Raw genomic sequence first — 18,260 nt, forward strand, 5'->3', positions numbered from 1 at the left:
AAAACTGCAGTGGTCTAATTAATATTAAGTATATGGCTAAAATCATAAATGTCATGAAATATGAGATTATTGTGTGTAGATAGCATAAGTCAATATCTAATTTGATGAATGGACAAATTAGAATATTTAAAACTAAAAAAGTAATCCTAAGGTTATTTATAGGGGTTATGATCCCCATTTGTAGACAACGTGAAAATGACTCATCATAAAAATTCTCTCTTTATCCCCATCAAAGGGGATTCAAGAAGCCATAAGGAAACTCTACAAATTGGAAGATCAAATATCCGCAAATCTTCAGTGATTTACAATGGCAAACTCAGATACGCTTCCGCTTTTATTCTTTGGTTGAATTCTGATATGAGTTTTCAACTCATAGGGATTATTTTAAAATTTTGTTTTTGATTTCTATATTGATATAAATAATAAGGTTATGAACGGATGCAATACATGTGTAGTATCAAGTTCTTCTCCATGTGTTTAGGAGTTAGAATTTACCAAATATATTAAAAAAATGATCTTAAAAGTATTTGTGATTTGTGTTGCATTTTCAATATATTGTGAGAAGTGTTAAGTGAAGTGCATGTGTCATGCGTGGAGAGTGGATCCTCTTCCATGACATTTTGATTATTATGCTTGAAAATAAAAATATAAAAATATGAAAAAGATAGAGATTTAAGGGTCATGAAAATAACTCTTCCACCTCTAGTGAAATTCAAACGGGAGGGAATTCATTCTCGTCGTGTGTGTATATCATTGCAATTATAATGCATCCAGATTATGATTTACTTGAATGTGCAAACTAATCTTTGATTAACTTTAAATTATAATAACATACTCATTTTGTATTAAATTAAATCATTTTACAATCCAATGCAAAATTAATGATACTTTTTTTTAATATACATTATATTATTTATTGCTATGTTTCTTCTAATTCTTTAACTTTTTATTTCATATGTAATAAACGAATGTAATATTATAAAGTTATATATAATTTATTTTTCACATACAAAAGTAATTATATTTATTAATTCGTTTGAAATATCCAAAATATTTTACAATTTAGAACGAAGGGAGTAATATATTAAATGTAATTATTTTATAGGAAATGCTAACCTATACCATTAGAGTACATATTAAGAATTAAATAAAAAAAATTTATCTTAAAAATTGTATATTGAATTTACTATATATGTATAATTAATTTTTTATTTTATTTTTTTAAGATAAATTTTTTAATTATAGATTTATTAACATGCGCCCTAAGAGTACATGTTAGCATTGCCTTTATTTTATACGTATAAATTCTATTAAATTGCGAGTATGTGAAATATTACGTAAACGTATAAGATTGTATGATTGTGAATATATAATATTTTATTGATGAAGATTTTTAAAATTATATTTTTATATTTCTATTATATATGCACCAAATGTCGAGATATCAATGTGACACATATTTCTTTACGATAATTTTATACATGATTTATCTTAACATCATTTAATTACCCAACCTTCACTGCTTGCGATATCACATATATCACATTGCAGTATAATGAGTTGAAGTTAGCATAACTTTTAATTGATGGCGAGTATTATTATTGAAAAATCCTCGCTCTAATAGGTAATATTGTATGAAAAGTCAAATTTTTTTATAAGCAATAGGCAATTTGACATTAAAAATAAGAATTAGGGGTGTTCACCCTTATACAACAATGAATACCACGAGAAAAACAAAAAACACCAACCAACAACAACTAACCACAAAAACCATCAAGGACGCCAAAAAAGACTACTCCCAAAAAAAAACATTGGGATTGATACATCACTCATTCACGAAATGTTTCTCCATTTTCTATGAAAGACATTAAACCAATCCTAAGATAAGACTTTAATAAAACCCAACACGTCCAAATTAACAAGAACACTATCTTTAAAAAGGATAGAATTACTACAATACCAAATGGACCAACAAATAACAAGGCCAAAAAACCACCTAGAAAAAGAAGAATTTAAGTTATAACTCTAACCAACAAAGAATTACGAAGAGACAAGGCATCAACACCAATCCACAAACAAAAATTGTTCCAAATAACTTTAGAATAAGAGCAAGAATAAAACAAGTGTTCCACATCCTCCTCTTCCATAAAGCATAAGGGAGAAAGCATATTGTGTGCAGCCTTAATGATTCTCGGCTTAAATAATTCCATCCTTGTAGGTAACTTGTTTAAAATTAATCTCCAACCAAAAATGAGAAATTTACTAGGAAATTTGGTTTTCCATAAAAAAAGTCTATCAATTTAAATTTAAGAGGATCCAAAGAACAAGACTCACAAATCATCTTATAACAATCTTTAACTGAAAAACCATCTTTATGTCTCCACCAAACAAAATGGTCTTCTTCAAGAGGTAATGACTCCACCCTTTGCAAAATCATTAACAACTCATCTAAAAGAAAAGCATCACTATCACTCAAGAGTGCCCCATTACGACCAATATTCCACACCAAAAAATTATCATGCCAAAACCCTGCATCAAGAACTTTCAAGCAAACTGATTTGCACAATAGACATAAAGAAGGAAATAAAGCCTAAAAAGTGGAAGATCCTCACCATTAGTATCTCCAAAAATCTATAGTCTTCCCATTTCCAAGTTTATCATAAATTGAGGAAGAGAACCAATTGAAATGAGAGGAACTATCAACAGAGTTCCCAATGGCACATAGGTCCCTCCACCACAAAGACACTTTGTTAGACTGGATCGGACCCCCTAAAACTGCAACCTTTACATCACCATACCTACAAGAGATTAAATTAAACCACAAAGAATAATCATCATTTAGAATCCTCCACATCTACTTACATAACAAAACAAGATTAAAAATTTTGTAATGTTTCACCCCTAAGCCGCCTTCTTCCTTAGGTAAGCAAATAGAATCTTAACTCGACCAACACATTTTCTTAACGACATCACCCCCTCCCCACAAAAAGATCTTTGGATGTTAATGATCTCGTTGATGAAAACCTTGGGAGCCTTGTAGAAAGAGAAGAAAAAGATGGGAATATTGACTAAAACAAAATTTAGAATAACCACCCTATTTCCAATAGACAAAAATCTATTATGCCAAACCTCCAACCTTCTTTTCAACTTGGAAACCATCGGAATCCAATACCCTTTTCTTATAGGATTCATACCTATTGGAATACCAAGAAACACAAAGGGGAGAAAATGAAACCCACAAGATAAGAAAGAAGCGGTCGCCTGCAAAAAATCGGAGTCAAGGTTAATACAAAATAATTTGCTATTGGTCAAATTCACCCGAAGTCCCGACACCAACTCAAAGCCTCTAAGAAAAGCTTTAATGGTCCAAAGTTTATCCCAAGAATCCTCTCCAATCAGAATAGTATCATCCGTAAATTGTAACAAATCAAACTGAGAATTATCATTAAAATGGAAACCTTCAAAATCCCCATAAGAAACAGTTTGTTACAACAAACCGACGAAACCTTTTGCTACCAAAAGAAAAAAAGAGGAGAGGGGATCCCCTTATCTAAGAGCTCTAGAAACTTTAAAATCCTTCATTAGACTCCCGTTGACAAGGACAAACATGGAACTATTAAACACCAAAGTCTCCAACCAACCACACCAACCTTCACCAAACCCCATAGAACACAACATACTTCTAAGGAAATCCCATGAAACACAATTATACACATTTTCAAAGTCCATTTTAACCAACATACACCTCGTTTTCTCCCTTCTAGCAAAATCCATCGCTTCATTCAAAACTAAGACACCATCCACCATTTGTCTATTAGTAATAAAAACGGTTTCACACTTTGAAATAAGTTTGGGAATCACCACTTTTAATCTAGACACTAGAAGCTTAGCAATAATCTTATAACACTTCCCACTAAACAAATAGATTTAAATTTGTCGAGAGAAATGAGATTGTCTACTTTAGGAATCAACGCAATAAAAGAAGCGGTAACCGCTTTGGGCACCGAGCACCACCATAAAACTCATCCACCACTTTCAAAAGATCATCATTCACAAAATCCCAACAAACTCTATAGAAGCACATGTTAAATCCATCAAGACCATGATTTTTATTACCGTCGCCATCCTAAATAACCCCCTTTAAATACTCCAAGAAAAAAAGTTAATGTATTTTCAATTTAATTTTAAACTTTATCACACTTTTTGCAAAATAGTTTGGTTAAACTTATTATTTTATAATTTTGATTTGAAAATGAAAGTAAATTTGTTGTATTGCTACTCATAACGTTTTTTTTTTATAAGAAAGGTGTTCAAATGTCAAACCTTATTTGTGTTTTTGTTTATTGGCTTAAAAAAAAGCAAGAATTAAAAATGACAAAGAGTTGATATTTCAATTAGATTAAAACCTCAATTTATCACTTATTTTTATAATCTCTTACATTTATTAAAAAAATTAAAATAGAAGGTACAATCTCAAGAGATTAGACCAAAAACCAATGACAATTGACAAATTGCCTTATTAAAAAAATTTAACAGTAAAGTCCATTGTTGATGAAATAAAATCAAGTAATAAAATATCTAATATATTAAAAATAATTAACAAAACATGTACTTAAATAGTTCAAATATATTTTTATTTTTATGAAAATCTTGCTAAAAGTTAAATTTAAAATAAACTTCAACGAGTCACATAACCAGTTGAATATGGTATCTTATCATAAGAGCTACATAATACTTTGAAAACGTATTAAACTATTATATATTTCTATTTAGAAATTAGTCAAAATATCAATTCATAATTTGGAGTTTAAAATATCACATCAAATATTAAATTGAGACATTTTATGATTCTATCGCATCTAACATAAAAGAGCCCGTTATTGTAAATTTTATAAAAACAATTCTAACTTTATATTTTAAGAATATTTTTAATAAAAACTTACTCAAATGTTTTAAAATAATTCTTATAAAACCTTTTCACATTATTAAACTATAAACTATATAGCTAAAACAAATTTATTAGCTTGGTTATCTACGTATGCAAACAGATTTTAAGAAATAATAATTTTTGTCAAAAAATAATAATAAAATTATAATATCATAAGATGGTGTTATATCCATTATACTTTATTAATGTATATAAATATTATTATTATTTTGATAAAATGTAAAAGCATTAATTAAAATACATCAAATTCAAATGTATATAGAGAAGTATACGAAAAAGCGGAAATAAAATGTATACAATGCTCTCACGTTAGCTACAGATAATGACTTATCCAGCTAATAATTAACCATAACAAAAGCAAGTGATTTTTTTAATCCTTTCTTTATAAGTTAGTACTTATCCAAACAAGTCCTAACTTACCACTTTTAGAAAGCACACGCCGCACACGCGTTACTTTGGTGAGTGGACTGATTGTTACATTGCTGACTGCTTGCTTGATGAAGAAATTTGAACTTATGTTACAATTATATTTTATATTTATATACTATAAATAGTTTATTATATATATTTTAATTTATGTAAATAACACTATTTTTCATATGCTATTGTAGCAATTCTTTTTTATGACAACTTTAACTCTTTTATAGAAAAATTGTGTATTATACTCCTAACTTACCATTTTACTGAATTATATTAAATAGTTGAGTGTGAAAATCTCACTTATTAAAAATCAAACAAGTGTTATAAATTTGAACTAATACTCTACAGTTAAATATTTTAGTTATACTTTTGACTATTCCACAAAGTAAAAAAATGTAATTAATTTGTATGAGAACGAGATATTATAAGTAAGGTTGTAATCGATTTAGTTTGGAACAGTTTTTGGACAACATTCATACGTCTTAATCTCCAAAAGCATATGTATGGGTTCTGAACCAGGTAGATGGTGCGAGTTTCATATAGTCAAATGACATCGTACTAAAGACTGTTATCAACTTAAGAAAGAGATTGAGAGGCTGATCTAGGAGGGACACCTCAAGGAGTATGTCAAAGGTGATTACTCCCGTGGACCAGAAAATCTAGCTCTCATGGGCGAGACGACGCAGAGACTCCCGTGTCCGCCATGGAGAAGGAAGTTTCCGAAGGCGAGGCAACAAAGTCATGCGCCACACACTCAATACTATTGCAGGAGGATTCACTAGAGGTGTGGAGTCTAGTTACGCTTGTAGAAGGTACACTCGCTATATTCTGAATATAGAAGACCTCCTTAGTGTTGAAGACAAAGGTGGACCGAAAATACCAGGAGCCACAATCACCTTCTCTGAGAAGGATGCAGCTTGAATCAACTCTCACATTGATGATCCCATGGTCATTACCGTTAGATGTGATGAATGGGAGATCAAGATAGTTCTCGTAAACCAAAGAAGTTCTAGAAATATTCTACATTGGGGTGTGTTTCAAAGACTCCACCTTGACCCAAAGGACTTAAAACCCTTCGAGGGCTCGCTAGTTAGATTATCTAGAGAACAAATGCAAGTGAAAGGCTATATCATGCTGAAGACTAGGGTTGTGCATGATTCAAAATCCAAATCAAATTGAACCAAATATATGGATCAGTTTGGTTTTTAAAACCACTTTGATAAAATCGATTTATATTTTTAAAATCGATTTATGTTTGGATCGGTTTGGTTAATAACCGGTTTGTACTAAAAAAATTAGTTTTTGTTTGGATCAATTTTAAAATCAAATTTAGTTTAGTTTTCATTCCAACAACTTCTTAACTCTATTCAATCGCTCTTGAAATCAATCAATATTCGTTGGCGAAGAAGAAATGATAAGAAACTGTCAATTTTTTTTTTAAATTTCAATCTGAAAAATCAAATTTGATTAATAACCTATAATATATATATATATATATATATATATATATATATATATATATATATATATATATATATATATAATATATATATATATATATATATATATATAGAGAGAGAGAGAGAGAGAGAGAGAGTTGAAAATAATAAAATTATATTTTGAAAATGAAAAATAAACTTACAAAAAAATTATCCAAAAAAAAAATAAATGAAAAAAATTTATTTAAAGAAAATGTAAATCGAAAATAAAAAATAATTTTTATTTTGAAATTATAAAAAATTATTATTATTATATTTTTTAATTATTTTTTTCTGAAAATAATTTTATTTTTATTCTGAAAATTTGAAAAAATAACGTTTTTGAAAATTAAAAAAATTTTATAAAAAAAAATCTAATTTTTTTAAAAAAATAATTTATTTTAATGAAAAAAATACAAAATATTTTTGATAAAAAATATTTTTTTATTTAGAAGAAAATATTTTATTTGAAAAAAAATATCAAATATAATTTTTTCGAAATAAAAATTCCGAATATAATATTTTTTTCGTGAAAAGAAAGTTTTTTTCTGAATTTTATTTTTAAAATATTTTTTTTATGAAATTTACAAAAAATTAAAATATAAAATTGATTTATAATGTGATAAAACATGAAAACAGACAAACATAAAATTTAACGCATCGTAAAATTTGGATACCCAATAACAAAACCAAATTTTTATAATGGGTAACGGTTTATATTTGGATAACAAAATGGATACCCAAATTTTTATTTTAGTATTTGGTTTGGTTTTTTAAATGTGGAACAATTTGGATACCAATTTGGTTATGAAAAACTAGTTTTTTTGCACACCCCTACTGAAGACCACCTTTGGAGAGTCGGGTCAAGCCAAAGAAATTAAGGCCAGGTACTTGGTTATTGATGCCCCCTCTTCTTACAATAGGATTATAGGACGATAAACTTTTAATCAGTTGGGCGCCTCTTTGGCCAATTTGTATTTGTGTATGAAGTATTCCCTATCTGGCGGACGAGTTGGAGTCATCCATGGAGAACATGAAATTTATAGGAAATGCTATGTAGAGAGCCTCAAGTTAAAAATACTTTGTACTCTAGGCGTGAACACCATGAAGGTAGGCTCATGCATAAAACCACTGGGAGATGATTGTAAAGGTGGAGAGGTTCCCCTCCAGCCAATGAGGAGATCAAGAATTGAAAACCTATGGGGAATCCTGTCGCAACCTGAAAAAGGAGATGCGAAAAAACAACCGGCGAGAAAGAAAAGACATAAGAGTCGCCACTGTGCGTTATTTATCCCAAAGGAGGGAAAGGAAACGCTCGAAGTAAACCTGGAAAAGGGAAAGGAAAAGACAAGGTCTCGCAACCAAATCTTGGGTTCGGGAGTCGATTATGCGAAGGGAAGGTATTAGCACCCCTACGCATCCGTAGTACTCTACGGGATTCACTTTTGTTGTTCTTGTCTAAAGGGTGTGGGTTTATCTAATGTACTATTTACTAAAAGAGGGGTCAAAAGAAAATGACTCGCACGGATGTCACATCCACTACATACGTATCTCATCTGAATATGAGAATCAGAGTCTTCGTAGCTCGGCTACCTATGGGTTAAAGAGAAGTGTGCTCGCTAAGACATCGCGTCTTATGCCTACGTATCTCATCTGGAATGAGAATCAGAGCAAACCGTAGTTCGGCTAACTACGGGTTAAGGATTGTGTTTTTTAGATGAACGACGTTACTACGCAATCTACCGGATGCTCGACCTTTGGAGACTTACTCGCCTGTAGTAGAAGGAGTTAACGTGTTCTTAGGAGAAGAAAAATCAATGAGTTTGTTTGGGTTTTAGGAATGCTCATGCAAAAAAGGAAGTCCTAGACGAAGAAACAGTGCTACCTTAATTGACATGCAAACGAGAGACTATACGAATCCTAGCAATCCTATGGGGAGACGATCACACCATACAAAACAAAAATGCATAAAGTAAAATGCCACCAAGGGGGCTCAAACCTACATGGGTGGGGCTTTAGTCAAGAGGGGTCATATCAACCTCGACAAACAAGCCATGGAATAGGTAATCAAATGGGCTCTTAACCACTGACATTGAACGTCAAGGTGAGCAGATCAAAAGGGTAATGAGGATAAGACCTCATAGCACTTAACCCTGGACAGGATGAGCTCATGACAAAAAATGGGGATTCAGAAAGGTGGAACCCTCTCCACTGACTGACCGGACAAAAGATCTTGGACTTTTGTTCTGAAGCATCGACACGTAGTGCGATGTAGCACCTCAAATTTGCACCTATCATTGTACACACCATTTCATATTAGGTCATAGCATATCATGATACATTGCATAGCATTGCATTGTCCCCAGTTGCCTCAAGAGCAAGCAAGCAAGAAATTAGGTCAAATTGATCAGGAGATCAGTCAACCAAGCAAGCAAGGGTATTTCTCAAGGAGCAAAGGCCCTAGGGTTTGTCCAACAAGTTCACATGATTTGGGGGCCCATTTGAAGTGTTTAAGTCAAGGGTTGAAGGCTCAGAAGCCATCAGTCAATGCATAGTCAGTCCAAAACCCTAGACAGTCAATAGTCAGTCAAAGCAGTGGATGGTGGCCATTCTTGCAGAATTTGGACACCATGATCAATCATCAAGGGTTCATATATCTTGAGACATCATTTGGAGTCAAGGTCTCAAGGAAGTAAGGTTTGGAATTCATCAGAAGTGCACAGTCAGTCCAAAACCCTAGAAAAGTCAAAGTTGGTCAACTGTGGTTGATTCTATGGTTTTGATGGATGGAAATGGTTTGAGAGAGCTTATTCATGTCCTAATAAGTCTCATCTATCATGTCAAACCTCATCATGGAAGAAAATCAAGTCAATCAGAAAATTTCCCAAAATAGCAAGTGGACCTGTAATTTTAACTGCCAAAAATAGAAACTTCTTGATCCTCAACTTGCATCATGATACAAGCTTCAAATGAATTTTTGCCCAACATGAAAGTTGAAGGTCTTGTTCTCCCATTTTCAAAAAGTCCAAGAACACCCAAATCCCATGCATGGTTGTCAAGATATGATCAATTCATTTTCACAAATTTTTGAACTTCAAATGAGCATATCTCATGATTCCTTTGGCCAAATTTGGTGGGATTTTTTCCTACAATCTCCATTTAACACCATCTTTCCAAAAATTCATTCATCATGTCCTAAAACCCTACCATTCAAAATGGCATTTTTGGCCTTGACTTTATGCATTTTCAAGTTTGACCAACCATTGACTTTTTGAATTAAGACTTTTCAACATATTTGGCTATTGGGAAATGGTTTTATATGTCATTTGCAACTTGTCTAGAGCCCTAACTTGGCCAGACCATGCACCTCCTTGCCAACTTGGTCAAAATAAGTAAATTTTGCAAATTGGTTTCATAAGTAAAAGCAAGGTTAGCAATTCATTAAGCAATGTGAAACAGCAAATATTTTGGTCATGTACAGCCTGTTTGAGGCCCATAATCGTGCAGCCATGCACCCTCCACTATCCACTTGCACAAACTTAGCAATTTGCACTTTGGTTCATTTAGGCTAATCCAACTTAGGACTTGATTAAGCCTTGCTAAACAGTCACATATAAGGACTTTTTCTGCATTTTCTAAACCTAGAGAAACACAGCAGCCAACAGAATACTCTGATTTTCTTTCTTCTTGCATTTTTTCTCGAAGGCCATTTCTGACCAAAAGCTCCAAAGGCCCTCGAATGCTCTTGCTTCCTCCAAGTTCTGACCATCATTTGTAGACTCTTTGAACCACCATTCCCCTACTGTAAAGCCCCCCCACGTTCTGTTTTTTCTCCAAAGCTCAACAATGGCAGATGTGGTTTCAAGCTGAAATTGACATAGTTGAGTTCCAAGCTTTCAAGCATCCATCATATAGGAGCATAATACACATCTGTTCAAGCTCATACAAGCCAGAAAGTTGCTGCATCCTCTTCTGCTCTTCATATTGGTTGGTTTTCGACTCTTTCATTTTCCAAATCCATGCTATGCTTTGTGTAGGTCCTATATTGCTGAGCATTATGAAACTTGTATCGTGCTAAATGATCCACCATGCTGTGAGAAAATCGAATTTCATTGTTTATGCTCAAATTTGTTTTGCTTGATTCTTCTTTGATACTTTGATTCAATGATTGTGAATGTTATAATGTCAATGAGTGTTCTTAGATATTTCGTTTGCTATGCTGTTTTGCTATTTCTGGGCACGATTTTTTTTTTTGTTCATGAGTTTGGAAAATGTTGATGATGAACACTGTATGCGCATGCCCTGCTGTTTTAAAAACCCAGAAATTTGCATGAATTATGTTGTTTGCTGATATTTGATGTTGCCTGGACATTCCTCTATTAATGCCATGCTGTTTGTTGAATGTCGTTTTTGGTGATTACATGAAGATGAATGTCATTGCTGCATAAACCCTAAGTTTCTTTTTTAAACCCAGAAAATGGATGGTGATTGGCTGTTGTTGTTGGTGTCACTGTTCTATTGAAAGCCAACCAATGAGGTTATTTCGTTTGGCCACTCCAAAACGCAGAGTTTAGTTAAGTGGGGCGCGTATTTACAGCATTGCCACTGGTCAACCCTTGTTTGACCATTCCTTCATACTATGTGTTCATGTTTTGTTCCAATTATGTCTCAACTTCCATAATTCATATTTAATTCATTTCAACTCCAAAAATTGTGGGATTTTTTGCATCAAACTCATGAAAATGTCTAGTTTTTTATCATTATTTTTACAGATTTTTTGGATCATTGGATTTTAATTGGCCTTAGGGTTTTTGTTATGTGACCAAATTTGATACCTCTTGCCAAAACAATTGTGAAATACTCATGTTGCATCCTTTGGTCCTGAAATTGTTTGTGGTAAAACTAGACACATTCACCTTTGTTTTGATATAAAGTTTGTGCATTTATCATATGTGGTGTGTGAGCTTTGATTTTTTGAAGTTAGGTGTTACATTTGGTGTCACAACATGAATGTGCATTTTCCCAATTTTTGTTAACATGCTTCCTTACATCCAAATGACCCCAAATTTTGCATGATCCCTCCCTTACATGTCTAGTTCATGTGTGATTTTTCCTGGAATTGATTGTGCTGTTTTCCATTTATTTGAGAATTTTCTTCCCTGCCTAGTCAAATGTTGACTTTTTGTGCTACACATTGCCAAATCATTTGGGAAATTCTCATACCATATTGTTTGATCATGAAATTTCATATGTAATAACTAGACATCTTGAGCTTTGCTAGTCCTAGTGGTCTTTTGAGCTTACAATTGAGTTCCTGTTTCAGGTTGAACATCAAGTGGCCATTGAGATCACTTTCATTTGTTTGAGCTTGCTTGTTTACATATGAGCTAACCTTTGTTTTGTAGGTTTGACTCATGTGTTTGAGTCTTGTGCCATGCACTTTGGTCCTTCTGTGGTTGACTGTTTGCCAATTTCTTTTGATTTAAACTTTGGAACTGTTTACTAATTGGTTTGACTTTTTCAGGTACTTTAGTTGCTTAAGTTCTCTGAACTTGCTTTGCTTTGCTTTTTAGCAACTTGCTTGAGGTATAATCTCTTTTACTTCATGTAGTCTGGAGACCCGATCTGTTATTTGACCGGGCAAACTGTCTGAAGTCCTCCTTAAGAGGCAATGTTTGTGTATGTTTAAATCTTGTCCCTGTACATATTGAAAGTCCTTCAAAAAGGCAATTGGTGGAAGGTAGGGATATGCAATCTATCCCCCACTACTCTTGTTGTGTCATCCCTCTGCTCACACTGCTGTGTGTTGATGCATTGGGATACAAACCCAAGATCTTGTACAAAGTGTACAGTGTCAGAGTCTTCGAGTATAGAAGGGTTCCCACTTTCTGGACCCATGCTCATTTGTCTATTAGCTCTCCCTGGCCAGGGATAAGAGCTGTGAGGTCTCATCCTCACTTCATCCTTTCATCTGCTTCACCTTAGCCTCTCAATGGCAAGGTTAAGAGCAACACTTACCCTATTCCAGTTGGCCCTAGTGCCTAACCTTTTGCTTGAGCCTCTTGTATGTATATAGAGTGTGCTTCCTGTGATTGATTTGCTTGCTTTGCCTCCTTAGGTTTAGCTTAGACTTGCCCTTGTGCAAGGTAGGTTGTGTTTGACTTGCTTCCTGTGCAAGTCAAGTCTGTGTGGCTTAACCCTTGTGTGAGCCACGTTTAGAGTTGTTTAGCCGAACTACGGCAACTCTGATTCTCATGTTCAGATGAGATACGTAGGCACGAGACGCGATGTCTTGCCGAGTTTTGACTAACCACTAACATCTAATTCTTTTCTCTCACCCCTGTTGTGATTGAGACCTCCCCTTTCTCTTGCCTTAGTTGCAATCGAGACTTTGCTTTTTTTCCTGTGTCTGTCTAGGATAGTTTGGCCCTTGTGCCATTTAGCTAGAAACCTTAACTTAGGGTTGACTTTGCATGACAACATCTAGGCTCGAGTCGTAGTCTCCCTAGAGTTGTGTCTCCCTCTGTTATCTGGTTAGGCTAGTTCTTTGTCCCTGCGTAGGGGAACTACATCGCCCTGATCTTCACACCAGATGAAGTATGTAGGCAGGAGATTGAGCTGATCTCTCCGGGCGCCCTTTTTCTTTGTGTGTGTGTTGTCTGACCTTTGCTAGGCTCGAGTCCCCGTACTCCTTAGCATTTGTTGTCTGTTTGTGTGTGTTTGACAGTTATAGGCTGAGTCCCCGACTCCCTATCTATCTGTTATGTTGTTTAGGTTCGGATGTCAATGTAAGTCCAGTGATTGGCATTTGGGCTCCATGTTTGCCTCTTTGCGTGTGTTTAGGTTCGGATGCTGACATAAGTCCAGTGATTGGCAGTCGGGCTCCACGTTTGCCTGTGTTTTGTTTTGTTTGCGTGCGTGTCAGCCGAGCTACGAATGCTCTGATTCTTCTCTCGTCCGAGAAGATACGTATGCATAGGATGCGGTATCCTAGCGAGCATGTGTCGTCTCCCCAGTCCGAACTACTTCGACTCTGATGTCTATGCCTGATAGACTAAGTAGGCCCAGGATGCGACATCCTGCCGAGTCAGTTTCAGTCAGTCTCTTTTGTCTCTTTCAGCCAGTGTGTGTGTGTTTGAGCAGTGTTTAGCAACCAATTTTCCTTCCTTTTGTGCGTGGATCCCGTAGAGTACTACGGATGCGTAGGGTGCCTAACACCTTCCCTTCGCATAACCGACTCCCGAACCCATCCTCTTTGGTCGCGAGACCATGTTCTTTCCTAGGTTTACTTCGAGCGTTTCCTTTCCCTCTTTTGGGATAAATAACGCACGGTGGCGGCTCTGTTGTCTCTTTCTTTCCCTCGCTGGTTTTTCGCGTGATGCGACATGCGAGCATAAAGAACGACACACTGAATAACGGGGGATTGATTACTAATCCCTTTTATCCGTCAATTGCCTCTTCAGGGAAGTCTTTAGCACTGATGCCTCTTCTTGGAGGTCTTTGGGCACAAAATTAAACAAACAAAAGAAAACATTGCCTCCTATTGAGGTCTTCCAGCTAAGAAAGCGGTAAAATGCGGGAAAGATAAAGAATCAAGAGATCTACCACACGGATAAAGATCCGAAGTAATAACAACTAAAGAAATAAGAAACCCAGAGATCTCTCGAGCTGGCACCATCAAAGAAAGCAAGTCAATACAGGTAATCAGAATAAATCTCCAAATGGTATCCCACAAATAAAGTGGAATGCCAAGCAAGCTATCCTTTCAGGAGTCATGTGAGCCCTCACAAAAAAACTCAACAAACAGGTTAGAGTGACAAGATGGGGTGCAATCAAGAGTTGCCCCAAATCATAATGTAACCACATGAATCATGCCATTAAAATTCACAAAAAGAGCTCACAAAAAGCAACAAAGTGTAGGAGGCCTAAACCTCTTGTCAAACACATGCATCAAAAGGGTATCAAAATTCAAAGTCAGGGGGCAAGGATCCACACATCAAGACATGACATACATACTAAAACATGTGCCCACATGCAAAACCTAACGATACCCACTCTTCCAAATTCACCCATAATACCTCATACATTCAGAGTATTCAAATTAAAAGCATAAAGTAATGGGAATAAGGCAAACCTGACTGAAGAGATCGAATAAAATTGAATTGCACCGTTGGGTTCGCAGAACAATCTTAGGGTTTATACGAGGTAGAATAGGTTCTTTGCAGATGAGTTCCCTTCAGTGTCCGGAGGCTGCTATGAATTTTGTAGCTCTTCCCTTCTTCTCTCTTTTCTCTTCCTTGCCCAGGGTTTTGTTTCACTGAAACTCTAGAATTTATAACCTGATTTTCGTGGCTTTTTGGGCTCAAATGAGAGAGGTCCAAGATTTTTCTGTTATATTTTATTTATTTATTTATTTATTTTAATTTTTTTTAATTTTTCGTTTTATTTATTTATTTATTTATGTGTTTTTTTCGTTTTTTTTTCGTTTATTATTATTATTATTATTATTATTATTATTTTTATTATTTTTCAAAACGCGTGGGCTTCGCCTAGCGAGCATGACAGTTCAAGAAATTCCTCTGAGCGTAGGTGATTCTGGTGGCTTTTCTTGGGACTCGCTAGGCGACCCATTCTGCTCGCCTAGCGAGCATGACAGCTCATGAATAAACTTTTGCTCCTTCAAGATTAACGTTTTGACTGATGAATAGACCCCATTTGAACATGTTGGAAGTATCTCAAGCCATTCCCTTGTGTTGATTGATCACCCAGATAGGACCCACAAAGTGTCTTGGATGATATTCAAGCTTCTTGGATCTAATTCCGATTGACATGATGAAATGCAATATGAAATGTTAAATGACCTAAAAATGAATGCATGAATGAGGGGGGCAAATTTTGAGGTATTACAGCTGCCCCTATTCAATCAACTGGAGACCCGAAAAGAAGATAGCAGCGACTTTCGCACTTTCGAGGTATCAAGGGATTGAATACGATAAAAGCCCGAAAATTTGCACTGAAGTGAAGTGAAGTAACAATACCTGTCAGAATCGGCAAAGAGGTGGTCTTGAAAGAAGAATCCGTCTGGTACGGTGAGAGTCAGTCTGAATACCGAAAAAGAATGTTAACCTGGATACCAAAATAAATGATAACACAAAAATAACCATGGCCTGAATGCCGCTCATCAGCCTGAATACTGGAAATGAGTTCGATCTGAACATCGGAAGATATGAGATTTTTAATTATCGGTCTGAACACCGAGAGGCTGGCCTGAATGCCACAAGTTGCGTCGACCTGAATGTCGGAAACTTCTTCGATCTGAACATCGGAAAACTGGCTTGAACGCCACTTCGGTCTGAATACCGAAAACTGGCCTGAATGCCACTTCGGTCTGAATACCGGAAACTGGCCTGAATGCCACAAGTTGCATCGACCTGAATGTCGGAAACTTCTTCAATCTGAACATCGGAAAACTGGCCTGAACGCCACTTCGGTATGAATACCGGAAACTGGCCTGAATGCCACAAGCTGCATCGACCTGAATGTCGGAAACTTCTTCGATCTGAACATCGGAAAACTGGTCTGAACGCCACTTCGGTCTGAATACTGGAAATTGGCCTGAATGCCACTTCGGTCTGAATACCAGAAACTGGCCTGAATGCCACAAGCTGCATCGACCTGAATGTCGGAAACTTCTTCGATCTGAACATCAGAAAACTGGCCTGAACGTCACTTCGATCTGAATATCGGAAAATTGGCCCGAATGCCACAAGTTGCATCGACCTGAACGTCGGAAACTTCTTCGATCTGAACATCGGAAAACTGGCCTGAACGCCACTTCGGTCTGAATACCGGAAACTGGCTTGAATGCCACTTCGGTCTAAATACCGGAAACTTCATGCCTGTCAGCATCGGCAGAAATAGGGAAAGATAACAGAGGTGGCGCATGGGCCAATGACACTTGCTGGGGATAATAAAGGTAAGTCATGAACAATCTTCAGTCTGAGTACTGGAAACAACTTCTGGCTTATCACTTGGGATACCGAGAATGTTTTATGCTTACATTTGTATGTTTGAATTTTTCAATGGCGTAATGCTCCATTTAAATGGAAATGCTACGCGATTTGGGAGGATGCAATGCAATATGATTCTACATGCAGGGATGCGAAATGCTGGGTAGAATGCCAAGCCGAGGCAAGGGAATCTGCTGGGGAAATGATCACCATCTTCTGGACCCTGGCAAGGCTATTGGAGATGCACAACGCAAATAACTCTGTGGGGAAATGACCCGCCACACGGTGTTCTAGCAATGACGAAATACCGAGACTCTGACTGGGGAGAGAACAACACTAAAAACCTGCTGTTGGGGAAAGCGATAGTGGTTCTGGCAACCATAATCTACGAGAGAGACGACTTAGCAGGGGAAGCAAACACCGATACGGTACCGAGATTCTGCTTCAAGGAAAAAGACCATGGATCTGGCCTCGAGATCATCGATCGGGCATCGAACCCCGAGGAGCAGCCGCTTCTGCTGGGAAGATACAGTCTGGCACTGTCAACTCCGCTGGGGATATATAGTCTGACACTGTCAACTCTACTGGGGAGTGTATATTCTGAAACAACCGCTTGGGGGAGGTACAACAGTGAGAGCCTGCTGGGGATCGAAGAATCCAATGCTCTGGTCAGCTCTGCAGGGATAAGATACCAACTTCGACTGTTGGGGGAAAACATTCGCGATCATCGGCTGGGAACCTTAAGGAAATGCCCCGAGGGTACCTGTTCTGAATAGACGATCTAAAGCACTTAACATTTACAGCAATTTTAAATGTTTATTAAGCATGTACCTGTAAAGCTCTTATGTTTTATGATGCAATGTTTATCAAGAATTCAGACATCATTTTTGCAAACAAAACAGTAAAATGAAAATGAAAACAGAGATATACTGAATAACATGATTTTATTGATTGAATGACCTCTGAATAGGCATTTACATCAGGAAGCAATCCCTGGAAAGAGGTAATCGCACAAAAGATAAAAACAGAAATTAATCTAATGGCAATGTGAAATGGATTTCTATTGGGTTCCAATTCTGCTATGACTTGCTCGTCTTCAAGATCCTCCAGATGATTAGCTTTCTGAAAAGAGTGATTGGATTGTTTCCTATCCTTCAAAATTTTCCAGTCATTGACACGAGATGAGATTCATAACTACTCAGAACGCAGTCATTCGTTTAATCCCTAACTTTTGCCTGGATCGTCCTTTTTGGGTTTTCAATCCACCGGGATACCCATTTTTGCCTAAGTTGCCTTTTCAGGTTTTCAACTTACCGGGTGTACGATTTTTTCATTTTTAAACCCTAATTTTTTCCCGAACCTTTTCATTTTCTTGGTTCGTCGGGATGCCCATTTTTGCCTGGA

At 35.9% G+C, this 18,260-nt stretch overlaps 1 protein-coding gene across 1 annotated transcript; it reads right to left on the reverse strand.

The window, feature by feature from the left end:
• Positions 1-2,614: 2,614 nt before the first annotated feature.
• LOC127123232 (uncharacterized) lies at positions 2,615-4,084 on the reverse strand. The gene is made up of 5 exons (XM_051053471.1): positions 4,005-4,084; positions 3,651-3,913; positions 3,319-3,458; positions 3,137-3,261; positions 2,615-2,798 (listed from the first exon to the last, which is right to left on the reverse strand). The coding sequence occupies exons 1-5, from the start codon at positions 4,082-4,084 to the stop codon at positions 2,615-2,617; spliced, it is 792 nt and encodes a 263-aa protein (XP_050909428.1).
• Positions 4,085-18,260: the final 14,176 nt, after the last annotated feature.

This window comes from Lathyrus oleraceus, chromosome 2 (assembly GCF_024323335.1).
Source record: "Lathyrus oleraceus cultivar Zhongwan6 chromosome 2, CAAS_Psat_ZW6_1.0, whole genome shotgun sequence".
Taxonomy (NCBI): Eukaryota; Viridiplantae; Streptophyta; class Magnoliopsida; order Fabales; family Fabaceae; genus Lathyrus; species Lathyrus oleraceus.